Below are 17,748 nucleotides of genomic sequence, written 5' to 3'. Positions count from 1 at the left end.
ACCTTTAGTGTATGTATGTATGTGTGTGTATACATATAGGGTTGCTGTGAGTTTTCTGGGCTGTATGGCCATGTTCCAGAAGCATTCTCTCCTGGCATTTCATCCACATCTATGGCAGATATCCTCAGAGATTGTGAAGTCTATTGGAAACTAGGCAAGTGGGGTTTATATATCTGTGGAATAATGTCCAGGGTGGGAGAAAGAACTCTTGTTCTGTTGGAGGCAAATATGGATGACCAGCCTCAATATAATTCTATTCTGAATTTTACTATGGGTATTTTAAATCTAATGATTCTATCGTTATATTACTGCTGCAGTCCCCCGCCTATGAAGTTTGACTGAATTGTATTGGTGGTTGTTTGATATTATTACTGTTGTATTAACTTTTGTTTTATCTTTTGTTTTACTACGGTATTGTGTTTTAACCTAAGTATATTGTGCTAATGTATTTGTGTTGTTACTTTTGTAACAATGTGAGCTGCCCCGAGTCCCCGCGGGGAGATGGTGGCGGGGTATAAATAAAGTTTTATTATTATTATTATTATTATTATTATTATTATTATGTTGCAGTTGATCACCTTGATTAGCATTGAATGGCCTTTCAGCTTCAACACCTGGCTGCTTCCTGCCTGGGGGAATCCTTTGATGGGAGGTGATTAGCTGGCCCTGATTATTTCTTGTCTAGGATTCTCCTGTTTTTGAGTGTTGTTCAAAATCTGGCAACCAGTATTTTAAAAAACCCTCTAAAATCAGGAGAGTAAATAAAACACACCACTCAGAAAACAGAGGAATTCCAGACATGAATCAATCAGGGTCACAGGGTTGTTGTATGTCTTTCGGGCTGTGTGGCCATGTTCCAGTAGTATTCTCTCCTGATGTTTCGCCCACATCTATGGCAGGCATCCTCAGAGGCTGTGAGGCAAGGATAAACTAGGCAAGGAAAGGAAAATATATATATCTGTTGAGAGTCCAGGGTGTGGCAAGTGACAAAGTGACAGTGACAAAGGACTCTTGCCACACCCTGGACTCTCCACAGATATATATTTTTTCCTTGCCTTGCCTAGTTTATCCATGCCTCACAGCCTCTGCCATAGATGTGGGCGAAACGTCAGGAGAGAATACTTCTGGAACATGGCCACACAGCCCGAAAGACATACAACAACCCTGTGATCCCGGCCATGAAAGCCTTCGACAACACAATCAGGGTCAGCTAACACCTCCCAACAAAGGCTTCCCCCAGGCAGCAACCAGCCAGGCTTTGAAGCTGCAAGGCAATTGCATGCTAATCAAGGTGGCCAGTTGCAAAATTCATACTCGCCTCCAACAGACAAGAGTTATTTCTCCCACCCTGGACATTATTCCACAGTCATATAACCCCCACTTGCCAAGTTTCCAACAGACCTCACAATTTCTGAGGATGACTGCCATAGATGTGGGCGAAACGTCAGGAGAGAATGCTTCTGGAACACGGCCATACAGCCCGGATTCCGGCTATCTGGATGGCCATCTGTCGGGGTGCTTTGAACTCGATTTTCCTGCTTTTTGGCAGGGGGTTGGACTGGATGGCCCACGAGATCTCTTCAACTCTAGGATTCTATGACTCAATGAAAGCTTTCAACAACAACACACACACAGAGTCGTCATCACCATCAGAACTTCTTGAACTAACCTGGCTCAATGGCATCGCAAGCGTTTCAGTTCTGCAAGGTCTACAACAGCCATTCCTGCCCAAAGCACGAATCTTGGCCCCTTCTACACTGCCAAATAAAATCCAGATTATCTTCTTTGAACCGAATTACTGTATATGGCAGTGTAGAAGGGCCTCTGAGGATTCCCTACCCAGGTTTTTTGGACTCCATTTCCCAGAATCCCTAGCTAGTGGACAAGCCAGCGCGGGCTTCTGGGAGTTGGAGGCCAAAACAGCTGGAGGGCCACAAGCTTGACATCTCCGGTCTATAACCATCTCTGTTATACGAGGATCCCGTAGCCTTGAGCCGCAACAGTTTAAACCGGGTCAACTTGCATTCATTCTCGAGCGAAGATGCGCCTCGGCTACTCACCGCCACCTTCTTTGCTGCTGCTGCTGCTGTTGCTTTGGGCCTCCCGAGGGACCCCCGGTCGATGGCGGTGCCCTAGAGGAGGAGGAGGAGGAGGACAGCGCCCCCCTCCTGAGCCAATCAGAGGGGTCCATGCCGCCTTTGGCCCCGCCCTCCCTCTCTGGCGGGGGCGGGGCCACGGGCGAAGGGGCGGGGAGAGAGGAAGAGGCCCCTCCCCTCCCTCTATGAAGAGGCTGCCTGTTGGAGCGAGGAAACGTACAGCGAAGGACAAGAGGGATCCTCTCATCTCTGCAGGAGTCTACCGTATACCATGCAGCTGTGAACAAGTCTACACAGGGACCACCAAACGCAGCAGCACTGCCCAGGCACGAACAAGGAACATGAAAGGCACTGCAGCCAGAGTCAGCCATAGCAGAGCATTTGATAAACCAGCCTGGATACAGCATATTATTTGAGAACACGGAAATGCTGGACCACTCTCACAACCACCATGTCAGACCACACAGAGAAGCCACTGAAATCCATAAGCATGTGGACAATTTCAAAAGAATTTATTATTATTTATTTACAGTATTTATATTCCGCCCTTCTCGCCCCAAAGTGGACTCAGGCCAGATTACAATGCACATATATATATGGCAAACATACAATGCCATTAGACATATTGACGTATAGACACACATAGCAGCAGTTTAACCATTGGGTTGTTCTATATCTTTCGGGCTGTGTGGCCATGTTCCAGAAGTATTCTCTCCTGACGTTTCGCCCACATCTATGGCAGGCATCCTCAGAGGTTGTGAGGTATGGATAAACTAAGTAAGGAAAGGAAAAAATATATATCTGTGGAGAGTCCAGGGTGTGGCAAGAGTCCTTTGTCAGTTGGAAGCCAGCGCTAATGTTTCAGTTAATCACCCTAATTAGCATTGGAAAGGTTTGTCTCTTGCCTGGGGGGCATCCTTTGTTCAGAGTCATTAGCTGTCCCTGGAGCTCCTCTGCCCTCAGAGTGTTGCTTCCCATCTACTGTTCTGATTTTTGAGTTTTTTTTAATACTGGTAGCCAGATTTTGTTCATTTTCATGGTTTCTTCCTTTCTGTTGACGTTGTCCACATGCTTGTGGATTTCAATGGCTTCTCTGTGTAGTATGACATGATAGTTGTTGGTGTGGTCGAATATTTCTGTGTTCTCAAATAATATACTGTGTCCAGGCTGGTTCATCAAGTGCTCTGCTATGGCTGACTTCTCTGGTTGAGTGAATCTGCAGTGCCTTTTATGTTCTTTGACTCGTGTTTGGGCGCTACGTTTGGTGGTCCCTATGTAGACTTGTCCACAGCTGCATGGTATCCGGTAGACTCCTGCAGAGGAGAGAGGATCCCTCTTGTCTTTCGCTGACCGTAGCATTTGTTGGATTTTTTGTGGGTCTGTAGATAGTTTGTAGGCTGTGCTTCTTCATCAGTTTGCCTATGCGGTCAGTGGTTCCCTTGATGTGTGGTAAGAACACCTTTATATTTATATTCCGCCCTTCTAACCCCGAAGTGGACTCAGGGCAGATTACAATGCACATATATATATGGCAAACATACAATGCCATTAGACATACTGACATATAGACACACACAGAGCCAATTTAACAATTTCCAGTTTCCGGCTTCATGAGGGTATGTTCGATCCCAGCCACAGGGGGAGGAAACCATGAAAATGGAAAAAAATCTAGCTACCAATATTTTAAAAACTCTAAAATCAGGACAATAAATAAAGAACAACACTCTGAAAACAGAGGAATTCCAGATATGAATCAATTAGGGCCAGCTAGCACCTCCCAACAAAGGATTCCCCCAGGCAGGAAGCAGGCAAGTTTTGAAGTTGGCAAGGACATTAATGCTAATTAAGGTGATTAATTACAATATTTTTGTATGGGCCGGGCTGTGGCGCAGCTGGCTAGTAACCAGCTGCAATAAATCACTACTGACCAAGAGGTCATGAGTTTTAAGCCTGGGTCGGGTTAAGCCCCCGACCATTAAATAGCCCAGCTTGCTGTTTACCTAAGCAGCCTGAAAGACAGTTCATCTGTCAACTAGGAAATTTAGGTATGCTTTATGCGGGAGGCTAATTTAACTAATTTACAACACCATAAAAAAAACTGCCAGCAGCACGTGGAAAGGAATGAGGAAGTACAGCACTCGATGTCACTCATGGATGATGAAGCAACAGCTCCCCCTGTGGCCGGAATCGAGCATACACTCATGAAAGCTGGAAATGTTAAAATTGCCTCTGTGTGTGTCTATACCGTATGTTGTTTGTCTGATGGCATTTAATGTTTGCCAAATATATGTTCACTGTACTCTGAGTCCCCTTCGGGTTGAGAAGGACGGAACATAAATACTGTAAATAAAAAAATAAATAAACATTCACACTTTCCTCAAACAGACAAGAGTTCTTTCTTCCACCCTGGACCTTCCACAGATATATAAATATAAACCTCCTTTGCATAGTTTTCCAATATCTCTCTCTGAGGATGCCTGCCATAGATGTGGTTCAGGAGAGAATGCTTCTGGAACATGACTATACAGCCCAGAAAACTCTCAGCAATCCAGTGATTTCGGCCATGAAAGCCTTTGACAACAAACAGTCATTCATTCATTCATAGCAGGCTGTAGAATGGAAGCAGTTTGCTACTAATTTAACAGCCATGGTTATGACCTTTAAAGCCCTATACGATTGGGGCCTAGACTATCTGGCTGACGGCATCTCCACATATAAGCCTGCCCGGATCCTGCCATCAGTGGATGAAGCTCTGCTCTCGGTCCCACCCCCATCCCAAGTATGGGAGATAGGGAGGGATAGAAAGATATTATTATTATTATTATTATTATTATTATTATTATTATTATTATTATTATTATTAGCTGTACCTGGCCACACGTTGCTGTGCCCAGTCTGGTTCAATGGGAAAGAAAGGATAGAGAAAGATTAGGTTTCAGATAAATGTGATTTCATAATGCTTGTGGGTAGGCAGTATTTGTAGTGGTTGCATTGTCTGTGCAGATATGGAGATTGTATGGTTTGGTGACTCTGGAACATGGAACATATTACTGTCCATGTGACAAGCAACCCGTATGCTGATGTAAACTGCAGAATTCTAAAGATTGCCTCTGAGTGTAAACATAGATAGATGGATGGATGGATATAGATTTAATTCTTTCTCTGCCCTCCCCTTGGGGAGAATGACATGGGACGTGGCTTCCTCGTTGGCCACGTCCCGTGTTATTTTCCTGCTGCAAGAGGCCATAGGCCCTTACCAGGGAGTGGCCCCGGTGCCGCCACCTCCCTATTATTGAAAATCTGGCTACCAGTATTTAAAAAACTTTAAAATCAGGACAGTAAATAAAGAACACCACTAAGAAAACAGAGGAAATCCAGACATGTAACAATCAGGGCCAGTTAACACCGCCCAACAAAGGATTCACCCAGTCAGCAACCAGCCAGGCTTTGAAGCTGCAAGGCCATTCAATGCTAATCAAGGCAGCCAATTGCAACATTCACACGTGCCTCAAGCAGACAAGAGTTATTTCTCCCACCCTGGACATTATTCCACAGACATATAACCCCCACTTGCCTAGTTTCCAACAGACCTCACAATCTCTGTGGATGCCTGCCATAGATGTGGGTGAAACATCAGGAGAGAATGCTTCTGGAACATGGCCATACAGCCCGGAACACTCACAGCAACCTAAGTTTGCCCATGCTTGGTATAAATATAATAATGATGATGATGGTCTGGAATTCCAAAGTGTTCCAAAACCCAAACCTGGATGGCTGAGAGAGTGGCATTCTTGCCTTCTGATGGTTCAATGTAGACACCCTTTGTTACATGCACATTATTTTTAAAAGGTGTATAAAACTGCCTTCAGGCAATTTTGTGGCTAGACTTGGGTTTCCTCGCCAACATAATCGCATCATATACAAATAAAGGTACAGTAGAGTCTCACTTATCCAACGTTCTGGATTATCCAACGCATTTTTGTAGTCAATGTTTTCAATACATCATGATATTTTGGTGCTAAATTCGTAAATACAGTAATTACTACATAGCATTACCGCATATTGAACTACTTTTTCTGTCAATTTGGTTGTATAACATGATGTTTTGGTGCTTAATTTGTAAAATCATAACCTAATTTGATGTTTAATAGGCTTTTTCTTAATCCCTCCTTATAATCCAACATATTCGCTTATCCAACGTTCTGCCGGCCCGTTTATGTTGGATAAGTGAGACTCTACTGTATTTCGAAATCTAAGGGGGGAAAATACCCCTTCTTATCCAAAGCATGACGACACACAGCCACCCTCCACCATTCTAGGCTCCAGGCAAAACAGGACACCCTCTGGGTGGGCGGAGCTTCCGCCTCCCCTTCGCACTGATTGGACGTTTTGCGACGTGACGTCATTCGGCGACGTCTCAAGATGGCAGCGCCCAGTCGGTGAGGTCAGAGAGTGTGCATGGAAGAATGCTGGGGCGATGGGTTTGGGAGGAGGGGGAATGTCAAGGGGGCTAGACTTTGCAGGTTCCTTCTGGGAAAAAAAGAGCAGATAGTTGTAGACTATTCATATTTTCGCTCTTCCTTAGGGTGCATCGACACCAGGCATGGGCAAACCTCTGCCCTCCAGGTGTTTTGGACTTCAATTCCCACAATTCCTAACAACTTAAGCGGCTGAGGGGGAAAAGGATGGGGTCTGAGGCTGTTAGGAATTGTGGAAGTTGAAGTCCAAGACACCTGGAGGGTCCAAATTTGCCCATGCCTGATCTACACTGTACAATTAATGCAGTTTGACACCACTTTAACTGTCATGGCTCAAGGCTATGGGATCTTGGGAGTTGTGATTTGGGTGTGGCCCCAGCACCCTTTGGCAGGTAAACCAAAAGTCCAAGTGGTGTCAAACTGCATTAATTCTAGAGTAGATGCACCCACACATGCATTTTAAAGTAATGTGTGGATGCAACACACGTGTAATACATGTGGAGGCTAATGTTTTTTCCAGCTTGTTATGATAATGACATTGGATCATGCTTCAGATGCGTGTACAGGTAGTGCTCAAGTTACAAAAATGATAGATTCTGTAGGTTGAATTTGTTTGTAAGTCAGAACAGGAACATTTTTAAAGTGTAGCTCCAACCAATATACATATGAGGGGAGTAGCTTTGGATGGCAAAGGGAAGGGTTGACGTTGATGTATTTTATGATGTTTTATTGCCGCTTATTTTTTAAGTATATTGTTATGTGTTTTAATTTTTATATCAGTTACTTGATTTTCTAAGCCTGGTCCTCATGTAAGCCACCCCGAGTCCCCTCAGGGAGATGGAGGCAGGCTATAAGAATAAAGTTACTTACTTACCCCTGTGATGTTCGTTTTGCTGTCTCTGCTCCTGTTTAGAAAATTCCCCCTCACTTTCTATCCCTGTGGTCATTAGATTTTGAAAAATGTGGCTTGCTGTGGAAAATGGATTGATGCTAAAGCTTCAGTGGAAACACCTTTTCTCTATGATAACTCTTTCAGGAGTGAATTTCCCTTCCTAGGGACACATTTCTCTCACTTCTTGTTGTCTCACCCTAGTTATCGACTAAAAAATATTAGTGAGTTAGATGTTTGTAACTTGGAGACTGCTTGTACAGTGAGTATTCCTCATCCAAAAAAATTAGGGAGCAGAAGTGTTTAGGATTTTGATTATTCCACGTTTTGGAATATTTTCATATACATACAATATTTCTTCAGTTGAAAGGTGTCATTGATTGTAAGATGCTACCTCATTTCTGTACAGCCACCACCAACAAAAATGCATAAAATGCACCTGTGATTCTATAATGCAGCACTGGCCCCATCTACATGGTAAAATAATAATTGGCATTAAAAATAGTTTTTTATCAGCCTGCCAACTTTTGTTTCTTTTCTTATGGATTTGCTTCTTTTTATTGCTTTTATTTATGGTAGTCTCCAAATAGTTTCAGAACAGCAACAAAGCTTTTTGGCCTTACATTTTCAGAACATACCACTATAAGTGTACACGGTGTAGGGTTTTGTTTTTTAGATGCAATATATGCTGGCAGGCAACTGTGATAGAAATCAAATATTTTCTGTAACAATGAGAGGGGCATGTATGAAGGAAAGAAACAAACCAAAAGTTTGTCGTGTCCCAGGGACTTTTTTTTCTCCTAAGAAAATTGATATTCACTTACATTTCTATCCATTTGAATTTTTGTGAGTAGGTGATGTGTGTGTCACGAAGTCTCTCGATGCAACCACAACCTTGGTTTCCTCTCATTTTACTGTCTGATTCTGAAAGAACAAGCTGACCACCATGAAGTGCATGAGGACATTACTATTGGCTCGGGAGCTGTCTGTGGGAAGATGCACTGTCCTTATGAAGGACCTTTCCAAGAGCGATCTCCTGCCACTACAGAAAGGTGTCTGTCTCCAGGTAAAAGACTTCTTGAGCAGTTCTTCTCTCTCAAATCATATTAAAACATGGGCAGTATTCAAAGTTCTGTGTCAGTTGTTAGAGATTTGGTGAATTTGATTTAGTGGCAGTGCCTGGTAGCTTTTTCTTGCATAATGTGCTTCGAGACATTTTGGTAGACAAAACAAATGTCCTTCCTTCTTATGCCTGTGCTGACATCTTCTTGCTACTTCTCAATTTCCACCCTAATGGTGTATCCTTGCCAGTTCCTTTGATTTCACAATGAGAAAAGCTGCTCGCTCTCCTTAGATAATAGTATTATGACAATCGTGACTAGGCCTAGGTATCACAGGCACTTTCTGGGTCCTTTTGTCTTATGGTGTCCCTTTGGCTTACAATTGCTTCCAAGAATCTAGGAACTTTGCTGTGTTGGTTTTCCATTGTGGTAAATACAGTCTTTGCTGTTACAGTAAAGCAACAGTTGTGAGTTGGTTTTCTTTTCTTGGGAAGAGGGATAAATGGATGGTCCTATGTGAACTGTGGCCAGGTGGGTTTGACTTTTGACAGGGCAGATTGGCAGTATAACTGTGGCAGGTATCACAAATGATGCTGTCTTCCATCTCCCTTGGTCTGTCACCGATTGAGCAAAAAGTCTGTCATTTTGGGACAGGCTTATCTTTTCATTTGTTTCTCTTTCTTAGAATTCCAGGCTAGTTTCTGTGAGAAGCATTCACATAAGCACATGTCTTGGCACTACCACCGCTCCTAAGGACAACCCAGATAATAGCAAAGAATCAACGAATCGCTCCTTGGTGACAGTGGAAGAATTATTTGAGCGAACCTCTGTGGATGCAAAGAATAGAGCTTCGTTCCAGCAAGCTGTGAACATCTTCTCTCAGAGGGACATCCGTCGCAGAGGTCATGTGGAATTCATTTATGCAGCCTTGAAGAAGATGCCAGAGTTTGGTGTGGAGAAAGACATTGATGTTTACAACAAAATCTTGGATGTCTTCCCCAAGGAGGTTTTTGTGCCTCACAATTTCATCCAGAGGATGTTCAACCACTATCCACGGCAACAGGAATGTGCTATTGAGGTGCTTGAGCAGATGGAGAACTATGGTAGGTACAGAGAGAAACCATTTTGGTTTCTGTGGGGTATAAAAGAACCTGTGGTCAGAGCAAGAAATTTGTGTTTAATAGGGGTTGAATGCAGAACTTGGCAATGACTTTGGTGCTATAGAAAACCAATGCATAAAGTCACCCTAGCAGTGGCGTCAAACTTGTGGCCTTCCAGGAGTTTTGATTCCAGTTCCCAGAATTCCTAGCCATTGGACAAACGGACTAGTCAGCAACAAGTTTGACACCTCTGCAATATAGTAAAAAGTTAACTTGTTTTATTGGAATAACTGACTTGGATAGTTTGTAGGATATATGTTGTGTTCAGTTTCATGGAATTCTGTATTGTGATAAATAACTTTGTGTTGATATTTATGCGTAACTGGACCACATTTGTTTGCTATTTCTGAGAGATTGCTATGTTTTTGAAACCGTCTGACAAGAATGCAGAATAATCAGAAATAAGAATTATGCTCTTTTATGATTAAGTAGGCCAGCCTTTTAATTCTGGTCCTTTTTCAGCAGAATAAACTTCTTTAAACATTGTCTCTTAATTGTAATTGCACAGGAAATCCTGGATCCAGTTTGAGACCTAGATGGTGATTACACAATCCTTTCTACTTATTTTGACAGAGGCCATTCCATCATTAATGTGTTGGATCCTGTAGTTGCAATATTATGTTATTCATGCCAGCAATACAACAGAACCAGAATTTGTTTTAAGTGTTTGGGAAACCCTGATTGCCATACCTTTCATTCTCATCCTCACTAGTTCAAATTGGCCCCTGCTGCCATGTTGCCTAACTACAGCTTGCAATTCTAGTTCCAGACATTTGAAGTCTTGTTCAGTTCCATGAATCATGAGTAACAAATTAAGTTTCTTACCAATATTAATTTTCCCTCTTGCTTTGAAGGTGTCATGCCGAACAAGGAGACCAAATTGCTGCTGTTACAAATCTTTGGGAACAAGAGCCACCCAATGAGGAAATACCAAAGACTCATGTACTGGTTTCCTAAATTCAAGCACATCAACCCCTATCCAGTCCCGGATCTTCTGCCTCGGGATCCTGTTGATCTTGCAAGGCTGAGCCTGCAGAGGATTGCAGCTGACTTGGATGCCAGGGTTACAGTGTATCAAGTAAGTCAATTTTCTTCTTGTATGACACAGGGAGTTCTCTAGTCTGGCTGCAGTTTAACACAAATATTGGTTTTCACCATTAGAGCTGGCAGGTCTTTTAGGCAAAGGATTTTAGAGATGTTTGGGTGGGGCATGGCAAAAAAGATTGGGAACACTGGCTCAAGATTTTCCTGCCCCAGAAATGAAAGGGTCTTCTGCCTCCTCAAATTATTTTTTTAAAAAACATTTTAAAATATGCTTTGACTTAATACGAAACATATCAACTCGGATTAGATGGCTGTGTTTCAGATTCATTACAGCTATAAGATTAAACTAAGTTTTTAATTTGGGGAATATTTTTTGGCTATAAAATGAAGTTTCAGTTAGTAATGAAGCTGTTTTAATCCTTACAGCTGTCTCATGTGGAGATTACAGACTCAGGAAAATCTATTGACCATCCACACATCGTAGGTACTTGACCCTCTTTGCATAATTTCCCTTTATTTTGAATGAATAATCTTGTATTCTGGAAATAAGGCGAGTAAGTTCCCTGTCTTAAAAGTGATAAACAAATCTAGATATAATTGAGATGATACGTTTCTTTCTTTATGTAATCTTCCTGTCTTCTCCACCTGTTAATTTCTCAAATGCAGCATCTTACAGCTCAGAGGAAATGTTCCAAATTTTTTGACTCCTCAGCACCTCTTTCAGAATAAAAGCCAAGTAAACAGATGACATTGCTCTGTAGCTGGAGAAATACCACATTCGGGAAATCAAAATAAGAATTTCCCAATTTAGAAAAGTTATAGCACTTTTGCTGTTAGGTTACTTTAGTAAAAAGAGGAATAAGTAATCAGAAGAAAAGTGAGACATTTGTTGGGACAGTCTAGAAGTTCCAAAGTTGATCTGTCAGAAACCTGCCCAAATTTATCATTGGTTTTTAAATCTTCTAGCAGACACCTTTTGCCTGCTATGTATTCTTAGAACAAACAAAAACAAGCTATGAAAAGTTCACCATTTTATTAGTTAAAAGCAGCTCTACTCTGCATTTTGGAGTGCAAGTAACATTGCTGGTGGCTTACTCAGGTGCTGGTCTCATTCTCCTACAGCAGTGTGGAGCCTTTGGTTTATAATCTGTGTGCTCTCTATTCTCTGCCCCTTTTAGGAATTCAGAGCCCTGATCAGCAGTCACTCTTGGCTCATCACAATGTAGACAGGCCTGTTTTTGTGGAGGGTCCATTCCGTTTGTGGCTCAAGAAGACATGTGTTTATTACTATGTGCTGAGGGCAGAGCTGTTGCCTCCTGAAGAAAGGGTAAATGATATGACCTTTTCTACCTTAATGGGGTGGGCAACTTTGATTTTTCCAGGGGCATTTTTCTATCTCTGAACCTTGCATGAGCTATTAAAAACAAGGGAATCTTGAAAGTCCAATTCTGTCATTATTATAGTTATTTATACCCTGCTTCATCTCCCCAAAGGGGAGTCCAATTCTAGTTTTGATAAAACAAGGATGTTTCTAGCAGCAAACCACATGCTGGAGGATTTGCACAATCACTGTGCTGAAGTAATATAGAATTCTGAGTGTGTTTCAATAGAAAATAATTTTGCTTTTGAAAAGCTAAAAGACTTGTCATGTGGTGCTCGACATGTGCATATAGGGAAGATAGTGATCTGTATGCATATGTGGAAGGGCAGAATGCATATTAAGAACACTGTAAATTGATTTTTCTTTTCAGAACGTTTGCAGCTTTAGAAAGGGTGCTTTCTTGTTGGGACATGAGTGCTCCCTTGAAACAGCAGATTATTTTGTTGACTATTGAGATAGTTTTGTGCTTCTCTCTTTTCTGTCTACAGAAGGAAGAAATTATTGACCCAGAGAGGAATTTTTACTACCCCATGCATCTGGATATTGATCTGGAAAGGGACATGTGGGATGACTTGGAATTTGATATTGATGAAGGTTAGCCTCACAGTAATGGATACTTCATTTTTTTTATCAGTTGGTAGCAGTGGGGACCAAGAAAAGAAACTATTCTTAGTAAGATATTATTCAAAGTGATAAACAGATGGGCATAACAATAATAGTGCACATCCATGGCATTGTCTTCAGTTAATAGCTTTGAGCTTGTCTCAAAACATGGTTATTTTGTGGATGTGATAGATTTAGAAATGGGGATTGATGACCAGTTATTTATTTATTTATAATTTAAAGTATTTCTTCTTTAAACTATTTCTGCATTACCTCCCAGGCCACAACAGATCCAAAGGCAATGAACAAATAAAATCCAATTAAAGCAGTACAAACATGAAACATTTAAAAAACGCATTAAAATATTGTTTTAAAAAACTCCTAATAGCATCTAAGATTCCAATTTTAAAACAGTTAAATTGTATTTTCAAACATTGATTGCCTTGCAGAATAGCATTCTTGTGGGTGCCTGCCAGAAGCTTAAAGTTGGGGCCAGCTCAACTTCCTTGGGTGTAGGGAGTTCCAAAAGTCAAAGTGCTGCTATGGAGACAGTCCTGTTATGTGTACCCCCAAACATAACTTCATGAGGTGTTGAGACATACAACAGGGCCTCCTTTGAAAGTCTTAAATTTCTGGCAGACATGTAGGGGTCTTTCAGCTATCCTGGCCCCAAGTTGTTTCTGTTGGGAATTGAAGAGCCGTTAAGCTTTAATCACCCTCTTTATGAGGTAAATTCCCATTAAAATAGCAGAGAAAAATGCAGTGGTGATACTTACGCACAGTGTGAGTTTCGCAAGGCCTCTTTGTCTTTAGGAAGGCAAAAGGATGCAAAGTTAGCTTTAAAGTTTAAAAGCATTTATTGAGGTAAAAAGAAATCCATTAATGGATAGAAAAGGTTTGGAGCTAACTAGCTAATCTATCCTGTTCTAATACACATAGACGGATCAAAATAACAAAGGTATCGATAGCTACATCTTGAGTATAAGAGCGGACAGAGTGCGTCCTCTCTCTGGAACAAAGCAGGAAGCAGGAATGGCGACCAAGCCTCGTAGGTCGCTTCTTCTCTAGAGCCATAAACATTCCAAAGGCCCAATTGGGGAAGTTACATCAAAGCCCTAGGAGAGATCACATTTCTAAAGCATCAATGGGGTGGGTTGACCTAAACAGGACATGAGGTAGGAAACAATAGTAAAGCCTAATCAAAGCATGCATGGAACTGGGGAAGGTGTCCCTGTTTTCTAGGCTTCCTATCTAACCGTAGAGACTTAAGCTGTACAAGAAGACATTTTTCCAACAGTTTCTGGTTTGTAGGTCTACTTTATTACATGTCCATGAAGACTACTTCTGTTGAGCAGTGTTCTGTAGAAGTTGCATGCCTGCTCATCCATAAGAACCTTTATTTAAAAAAAAAATGGGGGTCTCAAGAATCAAATTCTGCTCAAAATCTCATAGCAAGACAGAGATCATCTGAAAGAAGACATGGCAAGAGAAAAATGATCTGAACTGTTTTTTTTTTTAAAAAAAATCACAATGATGGAGTAAAGAACTGTCTTTAGAATAGTTGTGCGATGACTTCTGATTGTTGAGTGGAGCTTCTCTTGGCTTGTGATATAGGCAGGCTCTTTAATGTGATTCTTGTTGGGCTATTTTTTAGTTTTGTTCTGTGGGTTGGGTTTGGATTTGGGTTTTTTGATCTGAAAACAATGTTGCTTCTTCCTCTTTTAGTTGAGGAGGGCCCTGTATTTGCCATGTGTATGGCAGGGGCAGGAGACCAGGCTACCTTGGCGAAGTGGATTGTCGGCCTTCAGGAGACTAACCCAATTTTGCGCCAGATTCCGGTTGTGTTCCGCCTCACACCAGGGCCTCGGGAGCTGCAATCAAGCATTGACTCAGATGATAACAGAGAAGAGGAGATGTCACAAGCTCAACGCCTCAAATAGGAGTTTTAAGCACATGCTTAACACAAGTTTAGATGGTGGAATAAAATGTATTGAATAGAACACAATGACTGTATTTAAAGTTCCAGTGGTTAGTGCAATATTTTCCTCAGCTTAGGCCATTTGCAGTTAAATCCTAACGGAGTGTGGAGCATCAAGAGTACCTGCTTTAACAAACAACATATGTCTTTTCTCAAATACACTCCTTAAGTTTTGACTCTTCATAAGTGAGCTAGCAGAGTCTTTTTAATGCCAGCAAAATTACAACACTTCAGTACACAACATTTTCACCTTTGCTATCCCCTCAGTTGTCTGAGGTGACAGCTCTTTCCTCTGCTTTGTATTTTGCATCACTTTCCCTCATGAATATACCTACTGTTGGCTGTTCTGATTTTTAAATAACAGCCTTCTAAGTGAAATGTTTTTCATTATTTGACAACTATCCTTCTGTAGCCTATCATGACTGTCTTAACAGCTAAAAGAACTGAGCTTTTGTTCTACTTATGACTGAGCTGGGATTAATGATTATTTTTTCCACGAGCTTTTGCCTGGAAGAAAGTTTGTCAAATGTTTCTCTGATATGCTGCTTTGGTTCCAGCCTTGCAGTAGCACTATTAAAGGTAGAAACTTGGTCTTTGTATTACAACTGCTGGCATAATAAATCTCACCTGGCTTGTATATTTATGTGAAATTAAATTTCAAACACTAAATAAGCAGGTACAAAACTCTGAAAACTCATGGAATGATACTATACATGCATAATTGCTAAAATGTTCAAGCTTCATTTTGTGGATGATAACAGGATACCTGCTTCAAGGTTAGCACATGCCACAGTTTGAGGATACTTTCCAAATGATATTGATAAATGTCTATGGGAAGCTAATGACATTGGTGGCCAAGCTCAACTTCGGCTGTTTGTGTGACCATCAGTTGATATTCTTTTTAAGCAAGATAATAAGTAGGAGGTAAACCAAGAATATGAGAACCCACATGATGTAGGTATCTGAGTGTTGGACTACACTCTGTGGAGACCTAGGTTTGATTTCTCAGTTCAGCTGAAGAAACCCAGTATTTGACCTAGGGAAAGTTACTCTAAGGCCTAGAACACCCCGTGATAGGGTTTGACACAAGACAAAAATGACTTGATGGCATACAACAAACCAACAATGCCCTGTGTATTTACTCTTTCCTCACATACATGTGTGCATGTTCACTGAATAGAGGCCATAGCTCTATTCATAAAGTAATTCATTCTACTCTTATTTCTTATATGAGCTAAAATTCCTGCAGAATTTCAAGTGCCCTGAAAACTATTTTTTAACTGAAAGGTATTTTATGGATCACTATCCCAGAATTCTGTATTCAGCATCCAAGCTGGCAATTTAAGGAGGGGTAATCCAAAAGGTAATGTTTTCAAACTGCTCCGACATGGCTTTTTGTCATAGGCTTTCACCAAGAAGGAACAATTTTTGCCAAGGCATGACTGCCCAACTCTGCTAAAGAAGAAATCCTCACTGGTCAAAAGAATACTGAAGCATTTCAGGTTAGGTAATTTGATTTTAAAAGAAAGTCTTGAAATGACCATGCAAAGATCCTATTTATGGAGGGGTAAATTCCACAGGATTTATATCCAGTAGTGCACAAGGTTGCAGTCTTTGCGAATGATCATAAAAATTACCTATTGTGTTTGATACATGGATTAATCACAGCTAGGGGTCCTCAAACTTTTAAAGCAGAGGGCTGGTCCACAATCCTTCAGACTGTTGAGGGGCCGAATTATCATTTGAAAAAAATGTCAAATTCCTATGCACACTGCACATGTCTTATTTTAGGGCAAACCCCCCCCCCCCCTTCAACAACAACAAAAGAATGCAATATTTAAAAATAAGAACAATTTTAACCAACATAAACCTATTAGGATTTCAATGGGAAGTGTGGGCCTGCTTCTGGCCAATGAGATAAGTTAATTAGGATTGTTGTTGTGTGCCTTCAAGACATTTCAGACTTCGAGCAAGCCTAAGTTTAAAACAGGGAGGGGACCAGGTAAATGACCTTGGAGGGCTGCATCCAGCCCACGAGCCTTAGTTTGGGGACCCCTGAATCGCACTGTTGATAGGTGAACTGTCTATAGGTGATGTAATGTTCCTAGGCATGAAAGGTTGGAATTAAAGAGAAAACATGGTGTATATACAAAAGTGAAGCATAGATTTAACAGAAGAGTTACCTGCTAAAGTGCAAAGGACAATGTGCACTGAATGTAGAAGCTGAAAGTGCCAGGATTTTCAGCAGCGGCAGTCATGGGAGCAATAAATATTAACTTTATAATTGCCTTGTGATGTTTTGTTCTAGTCCAGGCATGGGCAAACTTTGGCACTCCAGGTGTTTTGGACTGCAACACCCACAATTCCTATCAGCTTTTAACTGGAATATCTGAGGCCCCTTCTACACCGCTGTATAAAATCCCACATTATCTACTTTGGACTGGAATATCTGGCAGTGTGGACTCAGATAACCCAGGGCTGGTCCAGATCATGAAGAGTCGGAAGCGACTGAACTTATGAACAACATACAGCTGTGTGGAAGGGGCTTCAGGGCCCTTCCACACAGGCATATAACCCAGAATATCAAGGTAGAAAATCCCACATTTTCTGCTTTGAACTGTGGACTCAGGTAACCCAGTTCAAAGCAGATATTGTGGGATTTTCTGCCTTGATCTCTGCCTTCCACACAGCCATATAACCCAGAAGATCATATCATAGAATCTGGGTTATATGGCTGTGTGGAAGGGCCCTTGGTTATCTGAGTCCACACTGCCATATAGTGCAGTCCAAAGCAGAAAATGAGAAATTTTATACAGCTGTGTGGAAGGGGCTACAGTGCTCCTTGCCTGAGACAAACCCTATTAAAACCCGACAGGCGACTTGAAAGCACTCGTGTCCTGGGGCCCTTCCACACAGTCCTATAACCCAGAAGATCAAGGCAGGAAATCCCACAATATCTGCTTTGAACTGAGTTACCTGAGTCCACACTGCCATATTTTCCAGTTCAAAGCAGATAATGTGGGATTTTATTCCGCTGCGTGGAAGGGGCCGTCGTCTT

General features: G+C 41.6%; 2 protein-coding genes and 1 long non-coding RNA gene across 7 annotated transcripts in view; 1 reads left to right on the top strand and 2 right to left on the bottom strand.

Moving 5' to 3' along the window:
* LOC100552377 (TLC domain-containing protein 4) overlaps positions 1-2,216 on the bottom strand; it is a 51,754-nt gene extending 49,538 nt beyond the window's left edge. For 2 of the 3 annotated variants that reach the window (XM_003216819.4, XM_062974133.1), the window contains exon 1: positions 2,061-2,216. In XM_003216819.4, the coding sequence (XP_003216867.2) occupies positions 2,061-2,191 (131 nt within the window). In that variant the 5' untranslated portion in view covers positions 2,192-2,216. The remainder of the gene's footprint in view (positions 1-2,060) is intronic. The other variant, XM_008103750.3, reaches the window with a different exon arrangement.
* Positions 2,217-6,408: 4,192 nt separating this feature from the next.
* ecsit (ECSIT signaling integrator) lies at positions 6,409-15,327 on the top strand. Of its 3 annotated transcripts, none has more exons than XM_003216776.4 (8): positions 6,409-6,535; positions 8,318-8,529; positions 9,210-9,627; positions 10,539-10,762; positions 11,155-11,212; positions 11,907-12,055; positions 12,598-12,703; positions 14,438-15,327. In XM_003216776.4, exons 2-8 carry the CDS (start codon positions 8,410-8,412, stop codon positions 14,650-14,652), a joined length of 1,290 nt encoding a protein of 429 aa, XP_003216824.1. In that variant the 5' UTR covers positions 6,409-6,535; positions 8,318-8,409; the 3' UTR covers positions 14,653-15,327. The 3 variants fall into 3 exon arrangements, with proteins under 3 accessions (XP_003216824.1, XP_008101961.1, XP_008101962.1); XM_008103754.3 differs by having other exon boundaries at positions 6,451-6,540; XM_008103755.3 differs by lacking the exon at positions 6,409-6,535 and adding an exon at positions 6,557-7,140.
* Positions 13,551-17,660, bottom strand: LOC134297140 (uncharacterized). Its single transcript, XR_010003901.1, has 2 exons — positions 16,874-17,660; positions 13,551-14,583 (listed from the first exon to the last, which is right to left on the bottom strand). It is a non-coding gene; the product is annotated as an uncharacterized LOC134297140 (long non-coding RNA).
* Positions 17,661-17,748: the final 88 nt, after the last annotated feature.

Source organism: Anolis carolinensis, chromosome 2 (assembly GCF_035594765.1).
Source record: "Anolis carolinensis isolate JA03-04 chromosome 2, rAnoCar3.1.pri, whole genome shotgun sequence".
Taxonomy (NCBI): domain Eukaryota; kingdom Metazoa; phylum Chordata; class Lepidosauria; order Squamata; family Dactyloidae; genus Anolis; species Anolis carolinensis.
The sequence above is the reverse complement of the archived record's forward strand: the minus strand, read 5'-3'. Positions and strand labels throughout refer to the sequence as shown.

Coding starts and splice junctions, on each gene's coding strand:
- ecsit (XM_003216776.4), top strand. CDS start 8,410: ATGAAGTGCATGAGGACATTACTATTGGCTCGGGAGCTGTCTGTGGGA. Junction 8,530..9,209: donor AGAAAGGTGTCTGTCTCCAG/GTAAAAGACTTC, acceptor TCTCTTTCTTAG/AATTCCAGGCTAGTTTCTGT. Junction 11,213..11,906: donor TGACCATCCACACATCGTAG/GTACTTGACCCT, acceptor TGCCCCTTTTAG/GAATTCAGAGCCCTGATCAG.